This window comes from Nelusetta ayraudi, unplaced genomic scaffold (genome assembly GCF_046127955.1).
Source record: "Nelusetta ayraudi isolate G7.1 ecotype Tasmania unplaced genomic scaffold, CSIRO-AGI_Nayr_v1 ptg000042l, whole genome shotgun sequence".
In the NCBI taxonomy this organism is placed as follows: Eukaryota; Metazoa; Chordata; class Actinopteri; order Tetraodontiformes; family Monacanthidae; genus Nelusetta; species Nelusetta ayraudi.
Window position 1 is genome coordinate 16,628,342 of NW_027466092.1, and position 26,821 is coordinate 16,655,162.

A 26,821-nucleotide genomic window follows, 5' to 3' on the forward strand; every position below is an offset into this window, starting at 1 on the left:
AAGAGTCGACCGCTACTGAGATCTGAGTGTTTTGTTTTAATAGATGACGGGTTTTCTTTTGTTTGTTTGTTTTTTAAATAATCTCAAAGCTCAAGTGTTAGTTGAAGGAGTTGAAGTACATAACGGCTTTTACCATCAGTCTTCTCCCGTAAGTAAGTACAAGTAGTACGTTAAAAAAAAAAAAAAAAAAAAATGTATATACACATATTTTTACACTGTATGATGTTTGACTAATGACACGTTCCTCATTACTAATGTCTTAATGTTCACAAGGAAATAATTTTCTTGTGATTTAAAGATTATTCTCATATTCTTTTTTTTTTTTTTTTAAACATAAACATTAAAATAAAATCTTAAATGGACGAGGGAACTATGGAAACTTCTTTGGCCTGAATTTAGGCAAAAACTGAACAATTTCCAAATGTCACTCATCAAAAAGAAAACATTTTATGTTCCCTGTTGGCACTGGAGAAGCTACATTATAATGGATTAATTTGAAATTGCTGTTGTTGTTGTTGTTGGTGTTGTTGTTGTTGTTGTTGTTGTTATTTCAGACATTACAACTACCAGAGGACAAAGTTGGACTGGCCCTGTCTTTTTTAGAAAACTATTAAGCAGCACTGTGACTCAGGAGAAATGGCCAGTCGTACTCAATAGAAACTTCCTATTCGGAGAGCTGTCTCCCTAAAAAACAGACATTGGTGACATTTCTATGAACATGATGCTGTGCAACTTCAGTTGTGCATCTATAGAAGTCTATGAGGAGTTACTGGGGGAACCCATGCAGCTCTTCTGAGTGTCCCAGCTCTGTTCTCAACCTGCACCACAGACGAGGGAGAAGATCTTCTGCAGGTGATGAGGACGGCCCAAAAGATAAACAGCGCCCACCTGCCATGCAAACTGAGGGTGACATCCACTCCGGCTGGTCTCTGAAGAGAAGTATCAGGAAAGAGGCTACAGCATTATTTAAAGATCCTCATTAGTAGCACCTTTCATTTTAACTGGTCATTTATTGATTTGCAGTGTTTTTGGTACGTCTAGATATTGATTTTGGTATTTGTTTCTTGTATTTTGAGTGTGATACAATTAAAATGAGGGGCACATTTCATTTAATACAAATGCATTGAATACAAAAAGTGTCTCTCTGTCACTCAGTTGAAAATATTCAGTCATTAGATAAAACATTTTTTACAATCCCACTTAAAACCATTTAAAAGTGCTCTTTTTACTCCAATATTTATGTTCATTCAAGGTTAATTTGATGATTGACATTCGTGAAGCTATTTAGAACACTTTTAGATGGTGTACTATGTTACAATAAACAAAATACAAATAAAGTTAAAAAACAAAACAAAAAAAAACAGCAATTCACTCTTGAGGTGTTTTAGTTTTCAGTTTACCTCCAACCAATTGGGATCTTATACAACTGCAATCAATACTGTGCCACACACACACACACACACACACACACACACACACACACACACACACACACACACACACACACACACACACACACGTATGTATATATATGTGTGTGTGTGCGTGTGCATATATGTAGAGTGAGTTGATTTGCTGGAACCTATCCAAGCTGCCTTGAGGCAGAGGCAGGGTTACCCCCTGGATAAGTTACTAGTTTATCGCAGGGCCACAAAGAAAGTAAAACAAACAACAAACAACAATTTGCACTCAAACCTAAGGCCAGTTGGGAGTTCACACACACACAGGGAGAAACAGAAGAGCCTCAGGCCCATGGTGGAGTGGTGGAGCGGTTGGGATCCGTCACTATCACGTTCACACTGTCACTGATGCTCAGTAGCATAAAAAACAATCCCCTATGGCGTCAGGGACAGTGAAAAAAATAAATAACTTCCCACACATTACTCGTGGCTTTGAGAGAAGTCGTAATAGCGCCCCCGCTTGGCCAGCAGCTCAGTGTGCGTGCCTTCCTCCATCACTTCCCCGTTCTCCAAGAAGATGATGCGAGCCGCCATCTCCACAGTCTTCAGCCTGTGAGCCACAACCAGCACTGTCCCTCCCTGGGACAAAACCTCCTGTAGCACCTGAGGCACACCAAGGACAAGGGCATGTTCACTGGGACGGCTGCCTTTGCGCTAACAATAATCAACAAGGTGACTCATTGGACATTGAAGATGAGAGAAGAAGTGTTTGATAGAAGAAGTTGGGAATGTTTGATTTTCTTGATTTCTTGGCCCCTTTTTGTGTCAAATCTATTTGGATAACAAGGTTATAGTGTAGTTGACACAACAATTACATCATATCTAATACACTCTATGACATTAATACATGGACTGATGACAAAAGCACCCATAAAATATCTCTGACTGACCCTGACAACTGCACAAGAGGTGAAAATACATGAAGTTATTGTTTTCTTCTTCAGTATCTGCACCCTCAATTTTATGGTGACTCCAATAAGAGGGCAGGGTGTTTTTCCCAAGATAGCAAATCTGTCTGTAGGCGCTGCTTTCGTTGGGTCCAACCCTCAGCCGTATTTGGAGGGATAGCAATAAACTCTAGTGGTGTACTGAATGTCAGTTTTACAACAGGAAATTATCACTGCAGGGTGAGAGGGCTGTTGCTGATGATGGGATTAACTCAAGTGTCATTAAGACTGATTTTACTCACGGCATGCCACACTTCAGTGTCCACTTTGCCAGTTGTCTCGTCCAGCACCACGACCTGCGGGTCTCGGACCAGCGCTCTGACGATGCCGATGGAGTGCTGCTGCCCGTTGGAGAGTTTGTCCCCACAGTCACCCAAATCTGCCCAAAGTCAGCAGCACACAGGAGGGAGGCGTCGTTCAACACGGTGAGCATTCAAGGAATGTTAGAAAGCTGACGTCCTGACTTTGTACGCTTGTGTGTTTGCACTTGTTAAGTGGCTTCCGTGTTGCACAACTGGGAATGAAGCTCATCTATCTACCGTATATATAATGTAGGGATGCACCGATACCGATACCAGTATCAGGTATTGGTACCGATGCCGGAGTTGAGTACTCTACTCTTATTCGTAAGGCAAGTGCAGATACCACTACACAGATACCAGTTGTATATGTATGTATATGACAAATGTACTGTGAAACTTGGTATTGGTTCATACCTAATATAATGAACAATATATCTATAGACTGCACTTCTATAGCGCTTCCCAGTACCTTCACGGTACCCCAAAGCACTTTACAATGGCCGCTCATTCATCCACTCACTCACACACTCACACACCAATGGGTGGCAGCTGCCATGCAAGGCGCTGCCATCCCCATTGGGAGCAATTTAGGGTGAAGTGTCTTGCCCAAGGACACAACGACAGACTGGGATGGAGCAGGATTTGAACCAACAACCTTTCGACAATCTAAATATCTAATTTGTATATAATGTATGTACAATGAATGTTTTCACTTTATTCCCGCTTTGTTTATAAAGCACGCTGAATAACAACCACAGGTGTATTAGCACAGAGATGTTTTACTTTGTCCCAGTGATTGTCACATCCCGAAGGATGCGAAAATTGTCCTCCGCATTTGACCCATCATCCCCTGAGTAACTGTGATGAATTTGCAGTGGATCTGAGGAATGTGAGGCGTGTGCACGTCTGTACCTGTGTCATATCCGTTCTCCAGTTCGGAGATGAAGGCGTCTGCATTGGCCGCCTTGGCGGCTGCCTTCACCTTATCGAGGGTGCAGTGTTTCAGGCCGTACTCAATGTTGTATCTCAGCGAACCGTAGAACAGCTCGGGACTCTGGGAAACCAATGCAACCTGACAACACACAGGGCGCAGCAACAGGCCACAAAGGGTGTCATTTCAAACAACATGTTAACGTGACAAGAAAAAAAACATCAGTTTATAAATGCAGAGATGAATTAAAATGAGTGGACTGTCTCATACAATCAACTGCTCTTTGCACTGTTTATGCCTATAGACAAGGAGCTTTACTTTGCTAAAAAAAAAAAAAAAAAAAAGTCAAAGATGAAATGTTCAGAAAAGCAGTGTGTTTTTGCAGAAGATGGCCCCAAGCTAATCGAGAGCCAAACTGGACTAAAACCAGTGAAGCAGCTACAACACAGACTGTGGCATCTGTGCCTTGAAAAAAAATTAAAATGCTGGCCTTGGCTGGATCAGCTAACATTTCAGAGGAGCACAGAGAGGTTCACAGATATTAGCTAAGGAAGTTAGATGAGTTTAGATGCTAGAAATACACCTTGTATCACTCAATGCTCATTGATGTGACAAGCTGGTTTCTTTACAGAACAAATACAGAAAAAAAAGTGTTTGATCAGCAGCGTCCACGACAATGATCTTTACAAAATGCTCTGAGTGACTGCCTGGAGACATGAGAGGTATGGGCTCGGTCACAGCAAGACAGTACAAATAGATTATTAGTAGTGCAAAGTTTAAGAATTCAGTTAGTTATGTTTATTAAGAGGGCAGTGGAAGACTTGCACTACAAAACTGTTCCCACTGAAGCAGTTGCTTGGTTCCAGCAGGTTGGCTGTACCTTTTGTTGTAGGTATTTGATTCTGTAGTGGTGCAGTGGCCTCCCATCCAAGAGGATTTGTCCCTCCTGAGCTTCATACAGCCTTTTCATGAGGCTAATACAGGAAGTCTTGCCACTGCCGGAAGGACCCACCAGCGCTGTCAACTTCCCCGCTTGCACCTCAAAGGAAACTGACTGTAAAAGACACAACAGCGAGTAAGTTAACCTGGCAAAAAGCACAGAATAAAGTCTTTACAGACAGTCAGATAATGGAGTAATGACGCGCCACAAGGACCACATACTAAATTATCCCAAACACGTATGAGTATTACGGGTCGCCAATGGGTGTATATGAACTGGGGCTGTCAGTCGATCAAATTTTTTATCGCGATTAATTGCATAATATCCTGAGTTAACTTGTGATTAATCGCAAATTAATTGCACTTTTTTTTAATATATATATATATTTATTTATTAAATGCCAATACACTCCCAATTGACATCTCCTATTGGCTCTTTCTTAGATGGAAATGGAAAACAATGTTTGACATTTCTATCTGGGACAGTTTTCCCTGATAATGAGGCCTCTACCTGGCATGTCGTGTTCTGCATTTAATCAACATCATATCCGAAATTGTCAAAAAGTTACCTTCAGCGCTGGCTTATCTGCCGAGGGGTAAGTGAAGGTAACATCCTGAAAAACAACTCTTCCCTCCAGCGCCTCAGGGGCAAACTCTCCCGCCGTCTTACACTCTGGTTTCCTGTCGAGGTAACCGAACACTGTGGCGATGACTTGAACCATAGAGGCCGTGTTTCCGTAGCTGTGCAATATTTCCTGTGATGAAAATAGGAAAAAAATAAATATTGCTTGTTCACGAAGTATCACGAGGCGGATATCTTTACAATTCAAACTGAAGCGCTGCAAAGCAACACGAGCTCACCGTTAAACCCCTTGACATCGGCTTCTGGTACAGGAAGAAAGAGACCAGAGTGCCGATGGTGAGGCGGCCAGATGAGATGAGGCTCCGGGCCTCTAACAGCGTCAATACTCTGATTATCAGTTTCAACACCTGCGCAGAAGAAAAAAAAAACAGACGACAGAGACTTAACTCACATTGACATAAATAATCCTAAAAATACAAACACAATTAACACTTTGGGAACGTAGTTGAATAAAATATACTTGAATTCAGTTGACACACACATTGAAAATATTTGGTAAAAATTAACTCAGAACATCATTGCTGATATATTGCTGATAAGAGGTCATGGTGTACTGCAGTTCAACCTTTATGACCTTTCTTTCAATGTGCATCAAATGACTTGTAAGCTGAACCGTCTCAGAAGTAGACTTTCAATCTTTCAATGCATATAAGCTTATGAGTACAATTCTGAAATAAAATATTAAACACATATTCAATGTATTATTTTGTATTATATATATTATATATTTGTATATTGTATACAAATATTTTTTAAAAAGTAAAAATGTTTTTAATGTTGTTTTTTATGTTTTTATTTTCAGTTCCACACTTTGGAAAACAGAACGAGTTTCCTTGTTCTGACACAAAACTACAGATTTACACCAGCAAGAACATCTCACCTTGAAAATGATGCCAAACGTGATACTGTAGATCTGTTTACGTGTTTCGATCACACGCAGCTCTTCCAGAGCTTTGTTGTACCTCTGCATTTCTTCTGATTCGGCCTTGAAGCTGCGAACTGTGCGAATCGATTTGATTGACTGGAGGGCGATGCCTTCATTCTGAGCACGACAGTCCTGGATCTGTTTTCTCATCTCCTACATGACAAAGAACATGAAAGGCTTAGATAGATAGATAGATAGATAGATAGATAGATAGATAGATAGATAGATAGATACTTATCCTCCTTATCCTGAAAGAAATTAAGCTTTGAGAAGGAATAATTAACAATAAAATCATATCCCCACTCTTCCTTAGTGTTGTGTTAAAGAGCCTGATGGCTCTGCTCGCTATACATGGTGCACTCAAACAATCAGCATCCAACAAGTGCAAATGCTAAACCATTTCATGGGCACATCAAATTGTTTTTTGTAGTAACTACAAAGAGTGTGTTAGAGATACCATTAACTAGCCACTAAAACCTGTTTAAAATAAATAAATGAATAAATAAAATATTTTGTATATCCTTTTGCTCATGCAGTGAGGGAATCTTATTTAGCTTTCAGATCCATGTGCATGTTTCTTTTGGAACAGTTTGTTTCTGAAAGCAGTCAGAAGTTGTTCATCACACCCACGTTTGACAAGGTTATGTGCTTGCTCTGTATGATGGCAGTGAGCGGCATCTCTATGAGGGTCATGACAGTGAGCTCCCAGGACAGCTTCAGCATTAAAATCAGCATCAGGCAGGTTTTGGCCACGCTGCGGACCATGGCGTTGGCATTCAGGGCCACCATGCGACCCATCAGGTCCACGTCGGAGTGCAGGCGAGCAGAGAGCTTTCCTGGGTGATGACAAGAAGGAGTGAACAAGGAGGAGAAAGGCAGAAGCTGTGTGTTGTGAGTCAACCTATGATCTTTGTGTATCCCAATGCGCTGTAGTAGGCTCCGCCTTCCTGCCTGCCTACCAGTATTTGTCGTCTGGAAGAAGTGCACCTCCTGCCGCAGCAGACTGTGAAACAGCAAATGCCTCAGCCTCCGGTTCAGCCGAATCAGGGTGCACATGAACGTCCCTCCACGCAATCCAGAGAACAGAGCGCTGCCAAGGTGGGACATTTAAAAACAAACTGTAATGCATGAAAATGAAGACTAGGGCTGTTAAGTGCAATCCTTCAATCGCGTTAATTTTTTTTAATCACATTTCAAACGTGAAGCCGGGTTCACACCGGAAGCAGAAGCTGTCACAGTACTTTTCCATTCAGCATGCCAGCCACGCCCACCTCATCAGCCACTCCACTCCACACACCTGTGCTCACAGCTGCTCTTCATCTGCAATCAGCTCAGTATATATGCTCCTGCTCCACACCCATTCCTTGCCAGATTGTTCTTTGTCCTCATGCAAGACCTTCCAGCGGTTCTCTGCCTGATCACCCGTTGTCGACCGAGCCTGGCACTGACCCGATCCAGCTTGGATTTCCCTGGTGTTCTGACCTGCCCGCTTCCGCTCTTGGTAATCCGCCTCCTGCCTTCTCGGTTCCGACCCTGTTTTTCCCTGACGTCCTGCCTCCCAGCAACCCGACCAGCCTTCAGTCCCCGACCTGCCTCGACCGCCAGCTCCCCGGCAACCCGACCAGCCTTCTGCCCCCGACCACGTCTACAGCCTCTGCGTCTCTGGTGTCTGTCTGCCTGTTCCCTGGCCCTTGTTGGTTCGGGCCTGCTCCTGATCCAACACCTACCCCCTCATTGCAATTTCTACTACGCTGTTTGTGCTGCATTTGGGTACACACCACGTCCCGTTTCAGAAGCGCCGCGGAAGCTCGAACAGGAAGTCACTCAAACACGAGTAAATCCGGTAAAGTTTCTAAATAAAATAAATTTTCAAAATAAAATACCACGAATGACAAATGCAATCATATTTGTGTACATTTATTTGTCAATATCTAGTATAAGAGTGTGAGAGATGAAAACAAAAAAACGCGCACAAACACACGCACACAAAAAGAGAGCAACAGAGTGTGCTGGCTACGGCACTTCCGCATCTGGTGTGAACCCAGCGCAAGCCTTTTTGTCCCTTTTATAAACCCGTAGTCGGCGCCTCTGGCCGATTTATGTAAAGAAATATTTTACTTTAATGGGTTAAAACTGCCTTGAAATGCAAAATAACAGAGTTTTACATATGCTGTTCAAACTGCGATCAATCGCAGTTAACTATGAAGATTCTGCGATTAATCACAATTAAAAAATTAACTGCTTGACAGCCCAACACGTTCGCAGAGAGTATTTTTTTTTTAAGTCATTACCTTCCAAAAGACACCAGCGCCAACTGTCCGATGGTGAAACAGAAACTGGATCGATCAACTTGCCCCTTAAGCATATCAATAACCTTCCCCTGGTACAATGGGATGCATGTTTCACCTGTTGAAGGAAAAGGAGTCACAGTGTTATGTTTAGACTCTGAGCTTTGAAACACTGAGGCTGATGTTTAAAACACAACAAGACACTTCAGACTCACAGATGACAGCCATGATAAGGAATGTGAAAGCTGCAATAATATACAGCGTGTCTGGTCGGAAGTATTTCAGCAACCTCAGAAGAAGTTGGCTTGAATTCACTTTGCTGTTGGTCTTCTTCATCTTTCCATCGGTGCTGAACCCCAGCTCCCAAATGACGCAAGCCAGCACCGAGGTCGCCTGGTTCTGCAGGAGCACGCTGAGGCCTGGAACTGGTCCACTCCCAGGCCTGGAGGGAGCCCCGATGAGGGTACGTCCGCTCTCCAAGGTGGGTGAAAGCAGGCACAGGAGCGCTACAAACTTAAGGAGTACCGTCCTGGGCTTCCCGTCTGTCAGCCTGGAGGAGAATAAATGCAGAGTGGCCCACCTGACTGCACTGAAGGCCCACACACCTTCCAGTCCAGCACAGCTGGAGCACCGCAGCCGCACCAGTGCAGTCCACAGCGCTGAACATAGCAGCACATCCACCAGCAGGATGCCCAGTCCACACACCACCACCTTGTTCATTCCGCTCTGCTGACCAGCCACACAGCAGCAGGCTGAATCTGATCCTGGAATAATTCAAAAGACCTGGTTAAAGTTCATCAGTAGAGAGCAACATGTGTATTTTCTCATGTTATATAGTTTTGTTTCAATTTTCTTTTGAAGTTAAAAACAAAAAGCAGCAGGGAGCCAGGGCGCCCTCTGATGTAAAAGCTCCGCATGTCCAATATTATACAGCAAATACGGTCACTTTAAAACAGAAATAACATGAATGTTTTTCCTGCGTACATTAGAAACAATACAGGCAGTGTCACTAACGTGAATTTGATTTGAGGTTAAATTAGGTGAACAGGCTCAGGATCCAGCACTGTTTGCTTTTTTCACCGTGGCTTGGCAGTAGTTAGTCTCTATCCACATACAGCTGACCGACCGCAAAGACACGGAGGCATTCTTCTCTATTACTCAACATACAACATTTTGCGGATACAAACCGATGGAAATGCGCAGTTTATTACGTGTCATAATGCCTCGATACTTGCATCAACCCCCAATGCCCAGCTGCTAGCTTGTGGAGGCATCATCTCGCGCACTAGAATCTTTTCTTTATCGTTTTAGCAGCCGGTCAGCAACGCTCGTTTGACAATTATTTGGTAGTGGCACATTACGGTCGAAAATACTGACGCTATAATGTCTGGTTTGGATACCTTACCGTGTCTTATGACGTTTGCCGCCTGTCCCGCGCGCTCCAGGTTGGTTGCCGTCTCTTTCACTTTCACTTTCAGTTGGGAGGAGCAGACAGTCACCGACCCAAGGATGTATCTTGTTTAACCAACCACGTCGGCCCTCATAAATACCCATGTTATGACGTCAATCCTCAATGGGTGCCGCTTTTATTTCCCTTTCTTCATTTTATAATTATATATGTAAAGCAATTCACTACTTCACTATTTACAGGTTTAACAATGCAGTCATTTCATGCAATGACCACAAGATGGCGTTGTATTTCTTTCTGTTGGAAAGCGACATTTCTGTACTGAACATGTCACGCCATTATCAGGAGTGTGTCACACGTTAAAGTTATGGGTCTTGTTTTGCTTTTTAGATATTTAGGTAGCAAATGTGTACACACGTAGGCTATTCAATCATAAAGTCATTAGGAGTCGACGTACTGCTTGAGCATTACACTTAACATGAAACAATCAACCCATGTGATATTTGAGGGGGAATTAAATGAGTAGCTTTCCCAGTTCATAACGTGTTAATAATGCAGTGACACCCAAAAACACAAGACAAAATTGAGAATAAATCATTTATTTTTTTCTTCCCTGATCATTTTACAAATACTGAATATATAATATTTCACAAGATAAAACTTGGCCTTGAAGAAGGGAAGCCTCACAAGATAAGTAGTGAATGCTCTCATGCTGAGAGGCTAATGGTTTGTGATAACAGCTAATACCTGAAATATAGCTTTGTTCGTACTTGCACTTGCAACTCACTGGTTACTCTGCTATATCACCAAAAGTGTGGTGCATATAAGCTTGACCAAGTGAGCTGGTCTCTTCCCAGTGCCTTAAATGTATTCATATTGTGTAAATCTCTCAACTCACAAATAAATCAAATGCTTCCATGCCTCAAAAAGAGTACACACTAAGTCTGTGTCTAGGAAACACCTGGCAGACATAAAGGCACTGCTTGTTTTGTTAAGAGAATCAAAAATTCAAACCATGAAAAAGAGTGATTGCTACTTTAACTACATTTCTGCCTCCGACTTCAAGTGACAGACTCAACTTTTTACTTGGAATCTGTCATTAGTTCTATGCAAACCATCTTAAACTCATCAACATGCCCAGCATGACGAGTTGCATGCCTTCAAAAACAAAGTCTAATATAAGACTAGGTGATGATGAGGATGAAGAAATAAAGAATTAATGTGATTGTTTTCTGGGTTTTTTTTGTGAAGGCACCTCCTCAAACATGGTAATACTCAGAGCATCTGCTGACTGATGTCATTATACTGTGTGATAGCTGGGATGTGAGCTTATCTTTGGTTTTAGCTATATTTGCTATATGTCTGGCTTTAGCTTTAATGCTAATTAGCGTCACGTTCACACTGAGTCTGAACATGACCGAAAACCAAACTAGTTTCTGATCTGTGAATCCGTTCAATGCAACGGCAGGGACATGATGAGGACAGGTGTAGATGAAGATGTGTGATGATGTAACGCTCCCCAAAATCCATCAAAATTAGATTTTGTCTCATTTAAATTTTTTAACATTCTCATTTTGATATATTTCATTAGAATTGTTTTTGCGTTGACTAGTTTGCTGGGGCACCGATAAGGGGGTGAAACACAGACAATTCTATGGGCCCCGCAGTCATAAGGGGCCCCGAGCGGATACTGTCATTAGAGCAGCAAAATGGGTTTTCAGTCATGATCAGGCCCAAAATTGCTTGCAACGCCCATGCTTGTTTGAATAAATAGTTCATTAAGGTGGTGTGTCTTGACTGCCTACAAGCCAAGAGCACAAATTTGAGGTAATAGTTGTATTTCAAATTAAGTGTGTGTGTTTATTATAATAATCCATTTATATTAATTATATAATTTTACAAGTTTACAAGTTTATTTTATATAATAGGGCCAGTGAATGTTAAGTAAAATATTTGTTTTATGAAATAAAGTTGGCTGTGGCTTGCTAGTTAATATACAAGAGCTAAACACAGCCCATGTTGGTCAACATATAAACTCCCCTATTTACTGATAACATTTTATTGTGAACATGTGATTTTTGAATATTATATTATTTTATAACTGAAGCTGACCTATTCCAACATTACTATCTATAGTCCAAGCCCTCCTGCAAACCATGAACGATGCTGTTGGTTTCTAGGTCTGATATACTGCAGCTAATCTGTAATAAATGATTGTGATCAGATTAACAGCATTGTGGATGAGTGGCGCAATCCCACTGTGAGTGCACACGTGAGAAAGAGTCACAGGATGGAATACTTTGGAAACCAGCCGAGAGAAATCCGAGAGCAGGCGTTAGACGCTGGTGATATGGTCTGCCCCATTAGCTGAGGCTTTCTCTTTGTCGCCCTCTGTGGGCACACTGCTGTATTGGCAGCCTGGAGCCACGCTAATAGACGTCCTCCCTTGCTCGGGCAGCGTGGAAGGCTGCGCGAGCTGTGCGGAATTCCTCTCTTTTCTGTCCAGCAGGCAGAAAGACACAAAGATGAACACTGCGGCGGAGGCAACGACGGCACTGCAGGCCAAGAAGACGTGGAAGTACTGACCCGTCCTGTCCACCAAAACTCCTGCAACGACAGAGGAGAAAAAAAAAGGTTCATTTCCACATCCAGACCAGGAAACACCAAAAATCAAGACAATCAATGATTTCCCCACTAGCTTTAGTTCCCAGGCTGGAGGAGGGGGAAGTAGTTGTGTTCTCAGAGAGGCAGAGGTGGGCAGTTTCAAGTGAATGTGTTTTGACTTGTGTCTGCCGTTGCGTCACTCGAAAAGCATACCTGACATCTGAGACTGGGACCCTCTGCCCTTTAGGCCAAGCTGCTGCACCAGAGTGGCAAACCTCAAGCAGGCAGTGCTCTCCAACATGCAGACTGACTTTGTTCATTCCTGACAGATGAACGCACGTGAATATGACAAATGAGCAGTGCGGTTCATCATTGAAAATTCAGAGTTTTCATGTCCCTTTGTGGCATCAGTCAATCTTTCCGGTTGCCTACATCGTGCTTCATAAGCTGTTGTGGACTTTTTGATTGCAGATGTGTTTATGCATAGAAGTAAACCTTCCAAATTGTCCATGCTGGTCTGGTCTTGGTGGAACTATTCATGTCAGGCTTTTCACTGATAACACCTAGGTGAGGTTACATAAACGTGACACGGTGTCAAGTATCACAGTGTTGTTAGCACACTTACTGCTTGGCTTGTACTTGAAACGGCCACAAAATTCTACTGTCTATTCCTGTCACTGGGCCTGTGACAAAATGAAAAAAACAAAAACAAGCAGCAACAAGGACACCACTGGCCACAAAAAGGGGGAAAAGGCCTTGAAGCTGCAGTAATGTGTTTACTCTCTAAACATGTTTTTGTCTCTTCTGGCCAGAAGCTGGGCGGAACAGAAGAGAACAGAAACAGATCTGATCACTCCTGGAGCTACGACATAGGCTCTTCGATTGATATCGGCTGTATTCATAGAAAGCGGTGGTGAAATAAGATCTGCAGAGCTGACGGAGGGTCATGTGACTGCCTAACCACTCATTTGTGGTTGAAACATGAAAACCAAGCTGCGGGTGACCAGGCAGCATATGACATGGGGGTCTGTGTGTTCAGCCAATTCCAGGAATTGATGAAACTTATCACTATGTGCGTGAGACGCCCTGAGCCTTTGGAGCAGCTCAACAACCCTGTTTATTCCTGGAACTGATCTGAACCCTTAAAACTGATGACGACATGTCAAAAAGATCTTTGCTGAAGTACTCCTCATTTCAACAGCATTGAGGCTGTTGAAATTGCAACAACACTGGAGGTTTACAACAGCTGCCGTCTAGCCAGAGACCTAACTAGCCATCGCAGCGATATTTGTTTGCCAGGCAAGTCTGTGTTCTAGGATGTGGAGCTGATTGCGCTGGAGAGGCTGGCTGACAATGTCCTCAAAGCTGCTCGTCGACGCTTTGAATCGAGCTGCGCTGAGTGCCGACATCACGGAGGGCACCGTGCCTTTTTGCACTTTTCTTCTGAAGCTTGTCGGCTTCCCATTAAGCTCCAACTCAGAGGGTTCAGGGACAGTCTGAGACGCCTGTTAGCATCTTGTCGGTTTCAGACGAGGAGCCAAATTGCTCAACCCAGCGAGTGGACGAGTTACAAAATCTGGCGTTGCTCTGCGCTCGCGTGTTTACCTGCTAGCGGCGGCCCGATGAGCAGCGTGACGCTCTCCATGACGGCCAGCAGGCCCAGGGCCGAGAGGAAGCGACTCATCTCCACCACGTCCATGAGCACGGTGAACATGAGCGAGCCCACCAGGCTCATGGACAGCCCGTAGACGATGACGTAGGCCAGCAGGACGGTAAAGCTGGGCCCGATGCAGCAGATGGCGTTGCTGAGCCCGTTGACCAGCAGGGCACTGGCGAACACGTACACGTGTCGCCCTTTGAACCAGGCCATGCTGAAGACCACGCCGATGGGCGGCCGCACGCAGATGTTGACCACGCCCAGGATGGAGAGCAGCAGCGCGGCGCGGTCCTGCTCCATGCCGTTGGCCGTGGCGTAGGGCACCAGGTAGATGAGCGGCACCACGAAGCCCAGCATCATCCAGGTGAGGCCCAGAGCGTACATGCGGTAGCGGGCGTTGCTGCGGAACTGATCGAAGGCCATGTGCTTGCTCAGGGCGGCCAGCAGGGAGCGCCACAGCGCCGCCGCCCAGCCGGTTTTCTTCTCATCCTTGGCCTTGACCTCGGGTGGCGGGGGTCCGTGGTTCATCAGGGGCTGTCCGCGGCGCCCGGCGGGTCGGAGGGGTCTCATCACGGCGCCGCACACGCAGCAGTTGAGCAGGACGGCGCCCAGAACCAGGAAGCTCCCCCTCCAGCCCAGCTCCGAGTGGAGGTAGTTGCCCAGGACGGGCAGGGTGCACAGTCCCAAGGCGGTGCCCATGGACGACATGGCATTGGCAAACGCACGGCGCCGCACAAAGTAGTGACCGAGGATGGTGACGGCCGGCTGGAAACTGAAGCAGAAGCCAAGACCTGCGAGAACGGCAAGAGAGAAGGTCATTTCCTGCATGCGGACAGAGGAGACACAAGTATTCACATCCTGGACTCGTGCAAAAGCTGTGTTGGTGAGTAATCTATTACTAAGTAATCCACTACTGTAACTAAACTACTTTTTAGTAACAGAGTAATGTAAAGGGATTACTCTGGCAAGACTGGTAATTATATCATAATTACTTGATCAAGTAATGATTCCATTACTTTTCTGAAATATTTTGCAAGCTAAAAATATATGCAAATAATGAAAGAATATATTTGAGGTACTCTAGAGTATTCCTCCAAAATATGATCCACTTACATATTTAACTACGCAACAGCATTGTTCAAACAGCTCCACTTCAACAAATAAAATAAATCAATTAATTACCTTTAACAGAATTTGTATATTTGAAATACTTTCAAGTACAAAAGTAATAAGCACATTTTTCCAATGTCAGAAATAAAAGCTACAGATATTTGTGTACTGATGTAGGGAGTAAAAGTAAAAAGTCATCAGAAAAAGAAATGATCACGTAAAGTATGGATACCTGAAAAATCTACTTTAGTAAAGTAACAAAGTATTTGTACTTTGTTACTTTCTACCTGTGCATGCGGAACTCAAGTGGAAGTTGAGGTTTTCAAGGTTTCCATTAGCGTACGTGTTTATCAAAGTTCTTGGGCTGTGTTGTTGCCGGCATGTATGACGTCATGTTTTTTGTTAATCAGGTTGGATTTTGTGATTAAAAAACGCACAATGTGAAAACTCAACCGTTAAATACCAGGAAATGAGCTTTAAAAATGCAAACACCGGTTACCTCAGTGCCAAACAGCACTAGAGTGGGTTCACCAAAGGGGGAAGGTGAGACGGGGGTCGTTTAGGTGGTTGCCATTTGGACTCAAACCACTAGATGCTACTAAATTCTCAATAGCAACAACGGCCTGTTTGCACAGGTGGAAACATTAACTTCTACTAGTGAATAAAGTTTGCTCCTCATCAACTTGTGAGGGTTTTTTCGCCACTTTAACTTCGGCCCACTCTTATTTTCTTGCCAAAATGTCTTCACCGGTGTTTGCTGTGCAGATGGTCAAACCGGTTATGGTTCACAAAGCAACTAAATGTTTGCTGACCTGTAATAACCCCGGCCGTGACGAACAGCTGGTTGATGGACTGAGTAAATGAGCTGGCAACCATTCCTAGGCCACTCAGGACTCCGCCCAGCATAACCGTCGGCCGGCAACCGAAGCGCTCCACCAGCACGCTGCAGAACGGACCTGGAGATCAAACGTAATGCTCTCAGATTAATGCATGCCGGAGCACAAATGGGTAACGGGTCACACTTAATCCTGCTGTGGGTCTGGAAAAGGAAAGAAAAAACGTGTTAAACTGCAATCTGGCATGAAAAATCTGTTTGACGCCGTCTTTTGTGAAAGGTTCATTAGCCAGGTTATATTATTGAAACTGCATTTGATCAGAAAAACGTGAGATGAAAAGAAAACTAGTGCAAAACTATTGAAGTTCAATAATCAATTGGAAATAGGAAAGTGATGTTTCACTTTCTTATATCCAAAACGAATCAAGGTAACTACCGTAGAGTAAATTAACAATGACCCTATAGTGACCTTATTGGTTGAAACATTTTATGTTTGAAGATAAACGAGTTTTAAAAAGAACTTCTGTAAATTAGAAAACATATTTACATGAGCACAACGCTGGCATTTCCTTCCATCTCTACTTTTCTGGTGATATCAAAAAATATTTATTAAATCTGCAGCATTTAGGAACGCAGAGGTGTGTGGGTTAAAGGTCAGGAGTGTGAATTCTTCAACTGCCGCTGTTGTCAGGCAACACGGTTGCACAGTTCATGAGGGGAATAAACCCAAGCAGGAAGTCAGCCCTGTGGATGATACTGGCAGCCTTGACGGTATGCCGTTTTTCCAGTTGTTCCCTTAATTTAGCTGGCACCCTCAAATCCACCTGAGGAGTCACACAAGCCAAGTGACTCTGAAAAATAGCCAAAACTCTTCGTAGTTAAGGGCTGAGGAAACAAGTGAAAACAGCAGATTCCGCAGACTGGTTTGGAAATCCCTCAACACCTCACAGAAACATCAGTGTTAACAGCCTTATTTTGAAAAGATGACACGAGGATTCTCCCACCAACAAGATCCTGCTGGCAGGTTTGGAGACCTCAGAGCAGTGGCCAAGTATTAAGTGCCTTGAAAATGACCCGATGCTGAGAGCTTTTGTCACATTTCTGGGCAAAGAAGGAACATTTGGAAGATAAAAGCATTCCCTGCAGATTGACTGGTCAGATGATCACCAGCTTTAATCCCAATGATCGCCTCTCATTCTGATGCTTGTGGGAACAGAGAAGGTGAAAATATAAATCCACATGCACCCAGAACCTTTGAATACGGCGGAGACACAGCAGCTTCTCAGTGAACAGTGCAGGTCCGCCTCACTCCTAACTGGGGTTGTGACCTGCACATTCACCATGATATGAAAACATTTATATCATTATGTAACATTACAAGACATGAAGCAAATACTCAAAGTACTCCCTTGAGTAAACTACTGGGCAGGGTGGCACAGTCCACACCGTATCCCATTGTGTGGTCACCTTGTTGGATTTTGATTCTAATAATAAAAAAAATAGGTTCTGGGTCTTGGTTAGTGAAGAAATCACCATGACTCAATCATGCTGCTTCATTTCACGTTTAGCTACACTAAACAAGAAGTCACTCAGTAAGTAGTAAGTAAGTAAGTCCAGTGAGTACGGCTGGAATGTAGTTCCTGTTACACATTTGCATTGAAAACAATCCTGCCTGTGATGCTACATTAATATTTGATGGCACGGTGGATGTGCAGGTCCCAACCTGCCCAAACAACCGTTTCAGAGTTGCTGGGTTGTGTGTTTGATGAGCCCTGAGGGAGGCAGACCTACAACGTTCACCTCGGTTTGGTTGACTGAGCAGCTGGCGTCTCAGGACAACAGGCACTGAAAATGGCCATTATCTCCATCACTCGAAGAATCACAGCAACAGGTGAATTTCCCAAAATGTTGAACTGTCCCTTTAAGCTGATGCAGTTTCCAGGCTGTGACTGAACACTTGTTGAAAGCTGTTGTTATTATCGCCACAAACAGAAAACAATCAAATTCCTCAAGTGACCAAGAAATTTGATGGAGGGACACAGAGGTTGATACACTGATATAAGTTAATATGAAAATTATTTTTAAACAAAGAAACAAAGAAAACAACAATGCAGTGCATCAGGATGTTAAAAAAAGAAAATGCAAGATCATTTTTGCACTGCACAGAAATCATCAGGTCATTGTCGTTGTGCACTGTTGCCCTTTGAGATGAAAATGGCAGTTTGTGTAAGAAGATTTTCTCTTATTTACTATACCAGTAAATCCCTCCAATATTGTCTCAGCCCTACAGTCATGATAACAACAGCAAATGTAAGAACCGCACCCCCAGCTCCAGCTCACTCTGCAGGAACAAAGAACTTCTGCTTTGCAGTCCTGGCACAAACTATGTTTTGAAGTAAGAAAATTAGTAAGGACAAATATTTTTTATTTTTTTTTTTAAATATCACACATTTTTTTAACTGTACTTTAACAACCACACTCCTATGTCTGTAATCTGCTGAAGACACCGAAAAAGTTAGGATTAGTGATTTGCTTAGCCAAATTGCCTGTGTGTCAAAGAGTCTTCTTTCTATTCTCTATTATTTCTATTCTTCTTCCGGTCTGATAAGAAAATTACACGTGCTAATAAGGAAGGGAGTCTTTTTACAGGAAGTTTGCAGGACTAACTACAGATAACCTGAGTCCAAGAAGGAAACAAGTAACAAAACTTTTCAGTCAGTCAGACGCAGTTGCTGTTCACAATATGGTCTTTGTTTAAGTCTGTTAATGAGAAAGTGGGCCTGTTTTTTTAAACTTTCACTGCTATACACCTCTAACATGACACTGAGCACTGCATTTACTTTGCATATCCATCTAGAAAAGAACCCACGGAAATGTTTGAGGGGGGGGGGTCTTTTTCTTTTGTTTAATTGCATTGTTAAAACAATTATATTCAACCACGTTGTGGTGTATTGTACTACAACTACAAGTGTATGTAAAAGAGAAACACTTTTAAAACGCAAAAACTCTCTTCTTAGACATGACAACTTGTTAGGTGCAAGGTGAGAATAGAATAAAGTCCCCTAATAAAATAATAGAGGGACATTTAAAAGTGCAAACTTCAAATTAATGATTGATTTAATGATTTAACATCTTCAGTAATCACTAGTGTAAACAGGAACTCACTTCAAACAGTGCCTGCATGTTCTCCTTCTGTAAGAATACACGCCCCAGTCAATATGAACTCTGTCCATGCACCACTCCCATTGTTTCAGCACTTCAACTGTACTGTTAAATGAATTGTGTTGCGGTAAACTCCTGATCTTGGCCTCTACTTGCTAGCCCAAGCATTACTTGTGAAATCCAACTTCCACATTGTGGTCGGAACTCATGCGCAGCCGAGAGACGTTTGCTGACCCGCTCATGTCATTTGCTGTCGCTGTGACACACAATCCAGAGACAACGTACAGAAAGCACTCACATAGAAACTCTACAGCACAAGTGCAATGCACATGAACTCCACACCTATACGACCTGTAGTTTGCATTACTTACAGTATAATATCATACTGAAGTCCAGGACACCTCTAAAGGTGATTGGACTAGCCTGCTGTCTATCATATTTCAATAGGCCAATCAGAGCAGTTCACTGCTGGTGGAGGTGTTGGCTTATAGATCAACGCTTTCTATTGGTACTGTGTGGTAATGAGTGGTGAGAGGAGGGAACCACATATCCATAACATTATTGCTCCCAGCTTTGGTATGAGTATCAGATTAATATTAACTGAATAAGATGGACACCTGGCTCCTGTCCATAACTTACCGTACTCACTTTCACGTCTGGCATTGCACACTTTGCTCAATCTGGGGCTGATAAAAAGAACTACTGAATCACTCCATGAAATTCTATTACGCTGGGATACTGGACTTTATTGTAATCAGCATGAGCTAAAGTGACACTTCACCAGTTTTGTAAAGTTGCCAATTATCTCAATCATCACATGACATCTAAATATGTGGTTTTCTCTCTACCACTATTCTATTAATTCACTTATTGAACGGGTTACATCCCATCCTTGTTGTCACAAAGTTAAGCTTGTTCAAATAGCCAGGTTATTAGGAGAGAGGTGAAACGGTTTACCATTAACAGAATCTATTGCCTTGCATGACATCAGCTGAAATCAGTGTAAACAAAGGCGTCCGTAACTGGCTGCTTCCATCCGTACGAATGAGAATCGGGTTTCTGGCTCTAGAATTTTCCATCCTGTCCCCTTCACATTTGTATTGGCCTTCATCTTTGTTGTCTTGAATAGTGTATGTACACTTAGGTAACAAACTTAGGTAAGGTTGCGTGCAGGCTGCACTTTCTCATCGTGTAATCCACTTTAAAATCAACAAAGACACAGTGTGAGTTTCAAAACAGCCAACCTGGCGGCCTGTGTGGTTTCAAACAGTACCCCATAAAACAGCAACAGCAGGAAGCGCTGTGCTGTATCACTGTAAAACCAAAATAAAAAATAATGAATACATAACACGTTATACGATTCGCCGGCAAACAAACCTGAATACACTCTGATGCACTGAGAGTAATGGAGCACTGAGAAAACAGATTGTGTACTCTACCTCCCGCATGCAGCACCGAAGTCATGATGGAGGGCACCCACGAGGTCTCGCTGTTGGAGGCGTGGAAATCATTCTGCAGGTCTGTGTAGAAGATCCCCACGCAGGAGGGGAACGCCAGGGTCAGCGCCAGAACCACGATGGTGGCAAGCAGCACTACCCAGCCCCAACCCCCATCTGGAGCCTCAGCAAGCCCTCCGGGCGCCGGCGCCGAGCCTCCACGCGGGTGCTCCTCAACCTCTCCGCTGTGGACCTCCGGAGGCGTCTCCTGCTTCTCACCGTTGGCCTTCTCAGAGCATGTGGAGGCCTCAGAGAGACCTCCCGCCGCTCCAGGTCCATTTCTTTCGGTCATTTTGTCCTCCGTAGTTCAGGCAAGGTTCCTCCTGCAAGGTGCGCAGTGGCGTCGGAGGCCCATGTCACTGTGACACACAAGGCCCTGTTAGGCACCTGAGAGGAGATTAAAAACACAGAGCATTGTTGTCGGTTAGCTTAGCCCCAGTGCGAGGAGGCTAGCAGGCATTTTACCCTCTTGTGATTTTTGTCAAGCTAGATCAGTAGTTTTGCTGTAGTTTTCAATGGCCTCAGTCTACAGGTCTTAGAATAGAATAGAACAGAACAGAACAGAATGTTTTAATTAATCCAAAGTTAGGGAAATTTGCAGTGGATATGTGCCTTCACTTCTTCGTGTAGCTTGTGGAGACAAAAAAAACAATTCTCACAAATGTTTCTTTGCACAAATCATGACCCATTTACTGAGGATAAAGCACACATTTTCCTACCAGCAAACTTACTGGAGGGACAGCTTTCTATATTTATCCTGATGGAGTGGGAAATGTGCAGCTGCTCATAGATAAAAAGAAGCCTTTTAAGTGGCAGGAGGTAAAAATTAAGTGGTTGGTGTCTCAAGGCATTAAGCAATAGAACTGTAAGTGTGTAGAGGGAGATAAAGATTTTTTTACATTGCTCAACAGTGAATGCTGACATCAGACTGCTTGTTTGTTGACAAAGAAGAGGTCTCACAGATTTATGGAATCTGACTAATATGAGACTAACGTGTACTTGTGAATCCAGCTGGATGAAAGGCCTTCTGTGTACAACAGCCCTGGAAGTTCTGCCCTAAAGACAGTTGTCTCTAAAGTGAATCACACTATCAGACGATGACGAACAAATGAGTCTTACTTGACGACACGTTGCGTCATCTGAAATGAAAATATATTTCAGCCAGTTAAACCTTGTGGATTATTGAGCTTCACTGTATTGGAAAAACTACGGTTGTGAGCGCAAACAGTCTGGTTTCACCTTTTGAGGTTCTGTCCGTAAATACACTGAGTTTCACATATCAACAAAACACATTATTTTGCAGAGGTTTTTCAACAGGGTGAGAACAACAACAATGACTGGGAGGAGGGCAAAGGCTTGGAGTATCTCTCTCTCTCTCTCTCTGCAACGGGACTTGGAATCATCTCCTTCTCTTCTTCTCATTCCTGTGATGAGACACCAGGTGCAGAGGAGAACAGGAAGAGAGCCTTTGTTTGTGTCCCGCTGGACAGCGGTGATGCTGTGCGGCTCATCCTCCACACTGTGGGACAGCCCATCCCACTGGGCGATGCGTAAAAGTCGCCTGATTTTTTTTTCTACGCGGAATGTAATGGAAGCGCGGGCAGGTTGTGCTCATTAAGTCAGGTGTGCAGGTTTGTACGAACAGACACCTTTTCATTAAAGCGACTTTCCCCCCCACGTGGCACCGACAGTTTAATTCGCCCTTGTTTACCGGTGTGAAACCCACCAGCACACGGACTATTTTTTATTCTAAACCTCGGAACCGCTCACTGTCTTGCTACATTTAAAAAATAAATAAATAAATAAATAAAATCCCCTCCCCGCACTCGCGGAAATTGTCGCCTGTAAACATGGGAAGATGTCGTTTCCTTTCGTTGGCCGTTTTACATTTACATCGTCTACATCCCGGCGGCGGCAGAAGCTGCAGCGGGACTTTCGGAGGCAACACGGCTCAGCCGGAACTGTAAGAATCTCTTCTGTTCTGTAAGGAAAGGGGCCAGTTGAAAAGCAAAAAATAAATCACCTCGCTTCTCCTCCGCTGACGCGGGCCGCGTGTCCGCTGGTGGTGCTGGCTCACGCCGGGGCTCCTCCATGGCTGGGGCGGCCGGGACTGACAGCTGCGTGTCGCGGCGTCTCTCCGCTCAGCCCCTCGGTGTCCATCCGCCCGGGTGGGAGGAGACTGTGCGCGCCGCGGCCTACCCCTTTAGATGCGAGCGGGAGCGCGCAGCCCGCCACCCGCGCTGCCCGTCCCCATCGGTGCATGAGAGGACCCCCGCAAGCACGCTGCTGCATACAGTTGAAATTCGACTTTCGGTCGACAGTCGAATGGATGTGTCGAATGAGACGCAGTTCTTTCGGACAGTCATACGGTAGACCAGGCATGGGCAAACTACGGCCCGTGTGCCATATGCGGCCCGTTAAGATTTATAATCCGGCCCCCCTGAATTTGAAAAAATTTAATTATTAAATCTAAGTAAATCATAAAATAGCTGTATCTTATCAATTTCATTTCAATAAAGATTTAAATCCCATGCGGCTTCAAAGAAATTCGTTGTAACTTCAATTTTCATTAAAGCACGTTTTCTACATATACCATAATATTTCCTCTATTAGGTGGGTCACCAAAACACTCCATCCATCTGCTCCTGATCCAGCCCCTCTTTAGAACCCACTGTGGCCCACCAGTCAAACAGTTTGCCCACCCCTGCAGTAGACAGATCTGCACTGATGTAGCTGCGCATGTATCTACATTTCTATATGCAAGCAAGCCGAATACTTTTGAGTTGATGTTGATATAGAGTGGGCAGGAACTCTGTTACTGTTATTAGTCAATAATAAAGTCATTGGTAGTGTTGTAGTCAAGACTGCACCAACCGAGACCAAAACATTATCAAGGATTGAGACGAGACCAAGATGGTATAAACTCTCTGCTAGTGGCGGGATTGATGGCTCTTGGAAGGGAGTCGAATCTTGTGGATCTGTTGCTTTCAGAGAGCCGTTCAAAAGACTAACTCATTTTTAAACTTAGTTAATCTTAACAAGGCCGCCTGGGGGAAACTAATTTCACTCAGTGGGAGGAATGAAAGTTTGGCACTGCTAGTTTTGTGTAAACATATGCATTACACCAAAGTGATTTTCAGATCAACTTTTAGAGAAAAATATTTAACTCACGAAGTGTGAGGTAGAATGCATAATTTATCTTAAAAAGAGAGAACATACTTTAACAAACCACTAATCCTATTCACATATGGGAACAGCTCATTGCCTCTGAGCCACTTCCTTAATGCAAACTTGCACATACACATCCTCTACTGCACTCCTCCCCTTGTGCCTACACTCCCCTCACCCTATCGAGCTTGACGTGTGACGTCACTGCGCAGTGCATTCCTGGACGTAAACAATAGGCCGCCCACATAATGCGAGGACTGAAAACAACCAGTAATAACTAGAACAATGCTGGAAAGTCGGTTAAAAGATCACATTAATCAGGAATTTGGAGGCGGAGCGAGCAAGTGTGTTTGTGTGTGTGTGTGTGTGTGTGTGTGTGTGTAACATAGCTAGAGAAATATAAGAATGGCTTTCACCTGCAACTCGGTTCCCATGGTTCATGTTAAGGAGCCGTTCAATAGATTTGGATTGGTGGTGGACGTCTCAACTCCAGACTCTGGTGCTGACTGGTTATTTAAAAATTTCCTACCACTGATCCGAATGACTGAGTCAAATATAACAATGAAGTCGGACTCCCAAGCAGAGAGGAATCAAACACAATCTTTCGTGTCAAGAATCATGCACGCTCACAGTATACTTGTTATACTAAATGGCAACACCATGGCCATTTCTATATGGAATATCAGTGAGTCACAATTACCAGTGTTCAAATGACTAAGTTTGAATGTAATATGTAGTGTTGAGAGCAAATTTGTTAAGCATGTTTCTATCTTTTGCTTTTTCATTCCTCGTGAAAAGAGACAACAGACCTCATGCAATATTTTAGAAGCCTGTGAAAATGAATTTTCAAGACCGGCGGAAGAAATAAAGAGATAGACTTCTTTTAAAACACAGACACAATTTATGGTTAAAAACCAAGACAGGGTTTGTTTTTTTTTTTGTCTCTTTTTGATAAAATCGTTACATGTAGAGAAACAACATCGGTAAACAAAAACTCAAAAAATACAAAATAAATAAAAGTGAGACAAATGACCAGGAAAATGTTTAGTTTTTTTTGTCAGCTTTGCAAACATGGTCTCCACAGTCTCCATTAACAATATTCACATTTGACATCAATACTGTTGATAAATGAACACAAAGTAACCATTAATAGGTTCTCAATACCTCTAAATGCGTGTACACGTGTGCATGTTCACAAACGCATGCAGGTGTTTACAGAATAACTGGCAAAATGATTCTGGTCATGAATTTCAAAAACCTCTCTTTTCTCACAGTTTATACATCTCTATAAACCCAGGTTGAAAGGGGCGGGGCTTGTCTGCAGTCTAATTGGTTTTCTATTTTGCATTGTCGGCTAGCTAGTCCTTAGGTTACGTGAACAATCTGGACAAAGATACAAAAACAACCAAGAAAGCAAAAGGTGTGAGTTAGGAGTGTGAGTGGCAGACCAACCGTTTCCACGCAAGGAACCTACACTGAGAGACCACAGAGCCAAACCGTCCCCCTGCTTCCACCATGCATCACATACATTGTGCACCAACACTGAGCTCAGACAAAATCCAATACACAACATCGGAATCTCTACAACAATGCATGCTCTCATGTTCTTCACATGCCCAAACCACAGAGATATAGATATCTATATATATGTATATAATTTTTGATTTTTTTTTTTGGCAGACTTGAAATTGCACATTTTCTGAAGACAAACTAGTGCAGGCTGAGTTCAAAGATAATTGCAGGAATTTCTTTCTGGGTGGTACAGCAGAATAAAACAAATAAAACCAGATGCAGGGTTCTTGTGACCCATTAAAACCAGTAACGTGCTGGTAGGGACCGGTCCAAACCAACTTGCCTATTTTAAGTCTATCAGGTTTTTTCTTGATCTTGTAAATAAAAACATTGTAGTACTGTGTTGAAATTTTAAGTATACTAACTTGAGTATGCCATCACCAAGTTACCGCTATGGCCGAAATGTTAACCCGATAATGTTTCTACATCAAGAGTCAGATGGCCTACTCGTGAATTTTGAAACTTTCATCAAAGTGTGAATCTGGAATCTGGACTCCAGATTGCTAGAAATTCTTTGCAGGCTGTTCTTTTGACTATTTGCCAAAATAGAAATGCTGACCTCCGCTAACTTGTAATCATGAACACATCAAATCTAACAGATGTATGATTAAAATATTTGTTTTTGCAGATATTCATTATTTTTTGCTAGAGAACCGCTGATTTTTCTCGGGAAGAAAAACAAAAACGACATCTTTTTAAAAAAAGGCAAGGAACAGTTGCTAAAAGTGTTGATGACATACGTCATAAAAAATTAAATTGCACGCATGGTTTCAGCGTGCAAGGAGAGAGAGAGAGAGAGATCCCAAAAACAAGTCCAAACAGCTGGAGTTCCATCAAAACACAAGTACGAGAGGACGGCATCCTGCAGGGAGTCTTTGTCTGATCAACTCCTGCCACCAGCCTCCAGGTGAAAGGGACTGAGGGAGGATTTCACTTAGTGAGCACAGCCTTCTGCAGGAAATCCTTCAGGATGTCACAAGAACGTTTTGGATGGAACAGTCGAGACAGAAAAAGCTGATGGCGCTGTTTTAGACGTGACCCCAGGTTGGTGCCTCCTGAGGTCGTTTTTTTTTTTTTTTTCAGAGAGCAGAGACACATTTCATGATAATGTGCACAACACAGGTCAAAGGCACAACACCGGACACAAACAAGAAGGGAAACTAACACCCAAGGTGCTTTGCAAAAAGGCCCAAAGAACAACAGGGGAGGGAAAGGAGTAAAAAAAACAAAAAACAAAAAACAGAACGAGCTCCACTGGGAGACATTTGGGCGTCTTTAGCAGCACACGATGTGCTCGTGACGCATCCAAGTTTGAGGCCTGACCGAACACCAGCGAGGAGCAACAGCGAAGGTTCATTCCTTTGTTTTTTTGCG

The 26,821-nt window shown here is 43.4% G+C and overlaps 2 protein-coding genes across 3 annotated transcripts; both read right to left on the reverse strand.

Annotated features, from left to right (window-relative positions):
• Positions 1 to 1,056: 1,056 nt before the first annotated feature.
• On the reverse strand, positions 1,057 to 9,921 carry tap2t (transporter associated with antigen processing, subunit type t, teleost specific). Its single transcript, XM_076034962.1, has 12 exons — positions 9,841 to 9,921; positions 8,651 to 9,199; positions 8,439 to 8,553; positions 7,107 to 7,237; positions 6,778 to 6,983; positions 6,103 to 6,300; positions 5,441 to 5,569; positions 5,149 to 5,334; positions 4,521 to 4,694; positions 3,622 to 3,781; positions 2,650 to 2,786; positions 1,057 to 2,063 (listed from the first exon to the last, which is right to left on the reverse strand). The coding sequence occupies exons 2-12, from the start codon at positions 9,153 to 9,155 to the stop codon at positions 1,881 to 1,883; spliced, it is 2,124 nt and encodes a 707-aa protein (XP_075891077.1). The 5' UTR covers positions 9,156 to 9,199; positions 9,841 to 9,921; the 3' UTR covers positions 1,057 to 1,880.
• A 505-nt stretch (positions 9,922 to 10,426) lies between these two features.
• Positions 10,427 to 22,888, reverse strand: slc16a5a (solute carrier family 16 member 5a). Of its 2 annotated transcripts, XM_076034990.1 has the most exons (6): positions 22,731 to 22,888; positions 20,651 to 21,094; positions 16,027 to 16,170; positions 14,053 to 14,895; positions 12,430 to 12,450; positions 10,427 to 12,341 (listed from the first exon to the last, which is right to left on the reverse strand). In XM_076034990.1, the coding sequence occupies exons 2-6, from the start codon at positions 20,997 to 20,999 to the stop codon at positions 12,127 to 12,129; spliced, it is 1,572 nt and encodes a 523-aa protein (XP_075891105.1). In that variant the 5' UTR covers positions 21,000 to 21,094; positions 22,731 to 22,888; the 3' UTR covers positions 10,427 to 12,126. The 2 variants fall into 2 exon arrangements, with proteins under 2 accessions (XP_075891105.1, XP_075891104.1); XM_076034989.1 differs by having other exon boundaries at positions 10,427 to 12,450.
• Positions 22,889 to 26,821: the final 3,933 nt, after the last annotated feature.

Bases quoted from the DNA above. Each gene is read 5' to 3' on its own strand.
- slc16a5a (XM_076034989.1), bottom strand. From the start codon at position 20,999: ATGACCGAAAGAAATGGACCTGGAGCGGCGGGAGGTCTCTCTGAGGCC. The intron at 14,896-16,026 runs GTCAGCAAACAT...CCGTTCTCGCAG, and splicing joins CACGGCCGGGGTTATTACAG to GTCTTGGCTTCTGCTTCAGT. The intron at 12,451-14,052 runs GTAAACACGCGA...CTGTCGTTGCAG, and splicing joins CATCGGGCCGCCGCTAGCAG to GAGTTTTGGTGGACAGGACG.
- tap2t (XM_076034962.1), bottom strand. From the start codon at position 9,155: ATGAACAAGGTGGTGGTGTGTGGACTGGGCATCCTGCTGGTGGATGTG. The intron at 7,238-8,438 runs GTAATGACTTAA...CCACCTTGGCAG, and splicing joins GCGCTGGTGTCTTTTGGAAG to CGCTCTGTTCTCTGGATTGC. The intron at 6,984-7,106 runs GTAGGCAGGCAG...GTCATCACCCAG, and splicing joins CTTCCAGACGACAAATACTG to GAAAGCTCTCTGCTCGCCTG.